Below are 6,831 nucleotides of genomic sequence, written 5' to 3'. Positions count from 1 at the left end.
GAAAACCGGGGACAGATCCAGCCGGGGACAGGTCACCAAAACCAAACCAAAAATGGGATTTCACCGGATCAACGTTTCTTGCGTGGTGGGACAAATCGCAGGCGTTGAAACACAAACTCTGGGAGCTAGTTCCGAAGCTAACGTGACGCTTCAGCAGTCTTGAGTTAAACAACTCCAAACACTTACACCCGACGGCCACTCAGCAAGAAAAGACTGCTTGGAGACAAATTTGGACTAAAAGGATTGTTGCTTTAAATGAAACCCAATTCATTTGGCTTATTCAGACTCTGAACAAGGATTGTTGAATTTGTTCCGTATTTCTCCCAGTGTATCATGGGAACTCCTGAAGGACAGGATAGAAAGAAAGAGTAATTACAGCAGCCACTAACTCTTTAAACATATACAGTACATGACATGGGAGAATTATGTGATATAAAATGGCCTGAACCCATTCTTAAATATGAGAGAGAGAGAGAGAGAGAGAGAGAGAGAGAGAGAGAGAGAGAGAGAGAAGAGAGAGCTTTTCATCCATATGTTCAGATGTCTGATAAGGTTCATGGCAGACTGCGCCTCCTCCTGCCCTTCTCTCTCATCTTCAGCCAACTAATCATAAGACTGGACTCTTTGATTCCACTGGCTGCCTGATACAATATGTGTGTGTGTGTGTGTGTGTACACATGGATACAATAGGCTTCATGGTAAGTGTGTGTCTGTCCATATCCAAACAGGAATAGCCTGCTCTGTATTCACGTGGGTTTATGAACGTGTGTGTGTGTGTGTGTGTGTGTGTGTGTGTGTGTGTGTGTGTGTGCGTGTGTGTGTGTGTGTGGGGCCACCTGCTAAGTCGAGAAGTCTTGCCACTCGTGTTCCACTCCAGCAGACTCCCATCAATAATATTGGCCGAACGTTCTCCTCGCCTAACTACAGCTCATAAAAATGTTAGCTATAAATGTGTGTATTTGTGACATTTTTACAAGACAGTAAGTATTTTATTTCTCCTTTTTTTCTTTTTTTTTTCTTGGAAGGAGCCCATTCCTTAGCCTCAAACCTAAGTCCAACTTATACACTTACTGTGTTTCTTGTCTGGAGATTAGATTGAATTGACGTATATGAAGATCATCTAGTAAAAATGACTCAGAAAATAACGAGGGACCCGGGTCACCCTCTTCATGGTAATCTGACTGGCAGGGTCATAGAGCGTAGTGGTAGGCTAAGACCGCCTGTGACACGAACTAAGCGGTACGCTCTTTCTTTTATCCCTCAGGCTATTAGACAGCACAACAAGCACTTTAAACGTACATTTGTATAAGTTTTTATTTATTTATTTTTTTTCTTATTTATTTTTTTTTCATTGTATTTATGTATAATATTGTAGTGTATTTGTGGTATTGTATTTACATTTTCTGGTTTTTATGGGTAAGATGGCGAGTGTGAGCACTGTAATTTCCATTTTTATGGATGAAATAAACTTGACTTGACTTGACTTGACTTGACTTTGGTTTAGTTTAATTTATTGGTTTACAGTGTTGTGGACAGACCCCCTTAATCCACTGTACAGTAAAATGAGCAGCTTTAGCTAAAATACAATGGTTAATACATTAAAAATGAGTTACTTTACATCTATAATGACAGCAGGCCATAGCAAAAAATGGTTAAAACATACAAACAAGCAAGCACAGAGGATGGGAAAGGCATTAAAGCAATCCATGCAGCAAAAGTTATAAAAAGGAGACAAGAGAATGTGAATTCCATTCAATTTTACTTATAGTTTAAAATCATAACAAGAGTTATCTCAAGACAATGTACAGATGGAGTAGGTCTAGATCACACTCTATAATTTACAAGGACCCAACAATTGTAGTAATTCCCGCAAGAGCAAGCAGTGGCGAGGGAAAAACTCCCTTTTAGGGAGAAACCTGGGACCCTAACCCAGGCTCTTAGGGTGTCTGCTGGTGCCGGTTGGGGGTGTGATGAATAGTGGCAATAACAGTCACAATAAAGATAATGGAACAATGACTAGAAATAGTAGTAGTAGTAGTTCATGTGAATGACTATGTCACATCAAACACACATCACATCTGACAGATTAATGCGTGCAGTAATGGGACAACCATGTTTTAAGGTGTGTTGTAAAGATGGAATATGTATGTATATCTTTGATAGTAGTGGGCAGTGAATTCCAGTTTTGCATAGTTGTAAGAAAATGATAATTGACCAAATGGGCTTTTCCTGAATGGAATTAGAAGGTCACCTTGTGTGGTGCTTCTAGTAATATCTAAATGCCGTTGTTATGTTGGATTATGAAAGAGTTCAAAGGAGTATGAGTGTAATGCAGAATTTTGTAGACCGGACAGATGCTTTTATATTTGATTCCATCTTCCCAGCTCAGCAATTTATGGTTATTTAGGATAATGCAGTGATGTGAACTGTTACGCTTGGAAGTAGTTTTTCTTCACTATTTTTGTCTATTTTGACACGTGCTAAATAGTTATTGTTGTTAGTATTGGTATTTAGGATTGTTTCCTTGCTCGTCCTTTTCAGAGCGCCTGCCATCAGGAACTGGAAAAGGTCTTAGAGGAGGTCTCCAAAATAACCTCTGAGGATAACAGAGGCCCGCTGGAGAATCTCTACGAGCTCAAGTTTCCTAACTGTGACAGACATGGACTGTACAACCTCAAACAGGTGAGCCGCGGACACAGCCCTGGGCTCACGTCCCGCCTTTTCACCTGAACACACACACACACACACACACACACACACACACACTGGTTGTTGAGTAAGAACATTGTAGCTGGTTGAATTCATGGTGACACACCTACGCAAACTAATCTTCACATGTGAACAAACTAACCAGAACACATAAAACACACATTAGAATCTCACACACTGTATAACATGGCAGCTTCATCATTGACATGGTTAAAGTGTATGTGTAATACAAACTGGAGGAGAGCATTCGAGGCGGAGGCCGGATGATCTGCACTGCTCCGTACTACGGAGCCCATAAAGCAGGCGCACTAGAAGCCAGTCTACTTCCGGTTTAGCCAGAATTAGTTTGACTTTTTGTAATGTTTTGACATGTGGATCAAATTCTGATAGGGATACAAGTCATTTTTGCGGGGGTTGAATGCTGAAAAAAAAATGTAACTACTGATTTACAAACGTCTCTTTTGCCTTGTAAGTCTATGAGAAAAGTCTTTTTGGGCCAGAAGGCATTATGGGAGTTGCAAGCATTTCAGCACTTCTGGGGGCCTGGATCACTGTTTTAAAAAAAAAACTATTCTTAAAATCTATATCTTTTAAATATCTTTTATCTACAGTATTTATTTTTAAACCAGTGGAAATAATTCAACAAATAAAAACACCCCAAATACAATTCATTGCTCATGGGAAAAGGACGACATGAGAGGTTTGCAAGAATTTCTTAATGTCAAACCCTATATTGAGTGCATTGCAAGACTTAGGTTATTGAGGGAATAAATCCAGGAAGTATCACGTTGAAAAAGCCAGATTGCATAATCCTCACATCATTTAAACCCTCTACCTTCTCAGTGCCAGCATTTTTTTTAATGACCAGCTACAGGATGGTCCACAGGATGTCATCAACATCCTACACCTACAGTAGTATGGATGGATGACTAAAACAACCTTTGAACGTACACATGTTCCAGCAAAACAAGTAGTATACAGTTGTACATATATCTACAAATACCTTGCCTATAGCCTTTCATCTGATGAAAAATTATAGGCAAAGCGGGCAATTTACCCTGGGCTCCAGAACTCCAAGGGTCCCAAAAGATGATAAAAGCCTGAAGGTTGTGCTTTATTACCACATGTGAAGGCCCTGTCTTGAAGAGGGCCCCTATGTTTACATCTAACAGGGGACTTCTAATTGGTGCCATGTCCATTTGGGTCTGTCTTCTCCTTTACTGAAGCTGCTGATCCAATCTGGCCTACGTGTAAGATTGAATGGGCATTGTTTTATAACCAACTGAGAATGACAGTATTAATCCATGTTGTCTTGTGTAAAAGTGCCAAGGTGTACAATATGTACTGTCCCCAATGAATATCGTTTTCCAAATTAGTTTTGCATATCCGACTCAAATGGTGATAGATATTTGATTGGAGTGTGAAACTGACCTTGGGATAATGGAATACTTCAAAAACAAATCTGGATATTTGGTGGAGGTTGGTATGAACAATAATTCATATTTTGCCACTTTCTTTGTATGTACTTCCTTTGCTCTGACTAAAAATGCATGTTGTTGATTAGGGCTGTAACGGTTCATGAATTTGGCATGGGGGTCGCGGTGCGGTGCACACAGAATATAAAAAAAAGGAGCTTGATGCATGTAATATGGAACCAAAGTTGACGGGCGCGTGTTCCACCTGGAAATCTTTACCTATAGTTAGCAACATGTGCTGAGGGGATGTAGTCTCACATTGCCAGAAGTTCCTCCACAGCCCTGCGTGGGAGGGTCCGGCTTGTCTACCCATGCTCTGGTTTTTTGGCATTTCTTTAAACCAATCACAATCATCTCTGGCTGCGCTAAGCACCAGACGAAGCAACGGTGCCTCTGTTAAATAGCCTCAGGAGGGAACTTGTTTTGCTGGAACATGTGTACGCTCAAAGGTTGTTTTAGTCATCCATCCATCTTCGTCTGCTTGTCCGGTGTCGAGTCGCGGGGCGGGGGGGGTAGCACCAGTAGGGGACCCCAAAATTCCCTTTCCCGAGCCACATCAACCAGCTCCGACTGGGGGATCCCGAGGCGTTCCCAGGCCGGGTTGGAGATATAATCCCTCTACCTAGTCCTGGGTCTTCCACCAGGCCTCCTCCCAGCTGGACGTGCCTGAAAAACCTCCCTAGGGACTCCCCCCAGGAGGCATCCTTACCAGATGCCTGGACCACCTCAACTGGCTCCTTTCGACGCGAAGGAGCAGCGGCTCTACTCCGAGCTCCTCTCGGAGGACTGAGCTTCTCACCCTATCTCTAAGGGAGACGCCAGCCCCCCTCCTGAGGAAACCCATTTCGGCCGCTTGTACCCTGGATCTCGTTCTTTGGGTCCTGACCCAGCCTTCATGACCATAGGTGAGGGTAGGAACAAAAACTGACCGGTAGATTGAGAGCTTTGCCTTCTGGCTCAGCTCTCCTTTCATCACAACGGTGCAATAAATGGAATATAATACCGATACCGATTCTCCAACCAATCTCCAGCTCCATTGTTCCCTCACTTGCAAAAAAGACCCCAAGGTATTTAAACTCCTTCACTTGGGGTAAGGACTTATTCCCTTCTTTAGTTGTGTGAGAGAAAACTCCGATTGGACAGATAGTCTAGCTAGCTGTCTGGATTTACCCTGCAGAGATCTGAGGACCAGGTAACCATAGTCCTCAGATTGGACAGATAGTCTAGCTAGCTGTCTGGATTTACCCTGCAGAGATCTGAGGACCAGGTAACCATAGTCCTCATATTGGACAGATAGTCTAGCTAGCTGTCTGGATTTACCCTGCAGAGATCTGAGGACCAGGTAACCATAGTCCTCAGAAATCCACCGGAGGTTAGAACGCCAACACAGAGACAGAAGACGGGGGATTACCGGGAACAATCCCGGTAATGACACGTCGTCAATATAGACTATAGAGGAAGTGACTGAAAACACAGTGAATGTGATAACCCATATTCCACTGCATCACTCAGATGTGCCAATCACCATATTTTCAATTTCATAGCATAAGAGATGGCTTTCAGTTTCATGGCTTATTGTGACCTGCCTTTTGGGAAGAAAAGTTTGTTCTGTATTCGTACAGTTTAATACAGAAGTCTGTATAATTTTTCTTATTTTTATAAAAAATTGTTTACCAAAGGAAGGGTATGCACCGAACTGTGACTTCTGTGTACTGTTACACCCCATTTGCTGCTACAAGCATAATAAAGCACACATACATTCAGTTTACATGCTGATAAAGATACACACACACCCACACACACACACATCATCATCATCATCATCATCATCATCATCGTCATCAACAACAACAACAACAACAACAACAACAACAACAACTCTTGTATCAGCCTGGCAGAAATATATAATCTCCCCCTTACTCCACCTGCCACTGCTCTCCACATAACTACCCCCTCTCCCCCCCTTTCTTTTTCAACTCACACACACACCCCTCTTAACACTGCTCACACACACACACACACACACAGTTCCTGATGACAACATGTGGAGATGTTGTCATCATGAATGAGGCAACAGCTTCTGAGCTCAAGGTTACAAGGCAATAAAAGTGTTTGGCGTACTTCATGGGAAGACTTTTGTTAGCCTAAGGAATGAACTGTGCTTCCGACCGGGGGGGAGGGGGGGGGGGCTTGAATTTGAATTCTGCTCATCCATAGAAATCAGTGGGACAAACAAGGTCACATATCCAGTGTTTTCTTACGAGCATAGTAGAGCAGAAAAGAAGATTTGAATAGGCGCCACAGTTTCCTAAAGCAGGGCTCTTAACCACTCAGCCAATTTTCATCACTGGTCACAAACAACAGCATTGTTTCGGACCGGAGTCCTCGGTTCCCAGGGAGGAACACTGTACCTCCTCAACACTCAGCTCCCTTTTGTAGTTGTCCCTCATGTCGCGGGGTAATTACTGTAACTGTCACTTTTTTTGTTCTTTCTCATCCAAGGAAGAAAATGGAAAGTCTTTTCTTATCCCCCAGCTTTTCATTCTTCGCGTGCGCGGCGTAAACTGTGTCCACTTCAATTACGACCTCATTTCTGAGTAGAGGGGGGAGGCACTGCGGGGGGGGGCTGGTGTGTGTGTGTGTGTGT

General features: G+C 42.8%; 1 protein-coding gene across 1 annotated transcript in view; it reads left to right on the top strand.

Annotated features, from left to right (window-relative positions):
- Positions 1-6,831, top strand: part of LOC116697992 (insulin-like growth factor-binding protein 2-B) — a 27,732-nt gene that overhangs the window by 19,633 nt on the left and 1,268 nt on the right. Inside the window, exon 3 of the mRNA XM_032529681.1 lies at positions 2,542-2,682. Within this exon, the coding sequence (XP_032385572.1) occupies positions 2,542-2,682 (141 nt within the window). The remainder of the gene's footprint in view (positions 1-2,541; positions 2,683-6,831) is intronic.

Source organism: Etheostoma spectabile, chromosome 11 (genome assembly GCF_008692095.1).
Source record: "Etheostoma spectabile isolate EspeVRDwgs_2016 chromosome 11, UIUC_Espe_1.0, whole genome shotgun sequence".
NCBI classification, from domain to species: Eukaryota; Metazoa; Chordata; class Actinopteri; order Perciformes; family Percidae; genus Etheostoma; species Etheostoma spectabile.
This window is presented reverse-complemented; position numbering and strand designations above follow the sequence as displayed.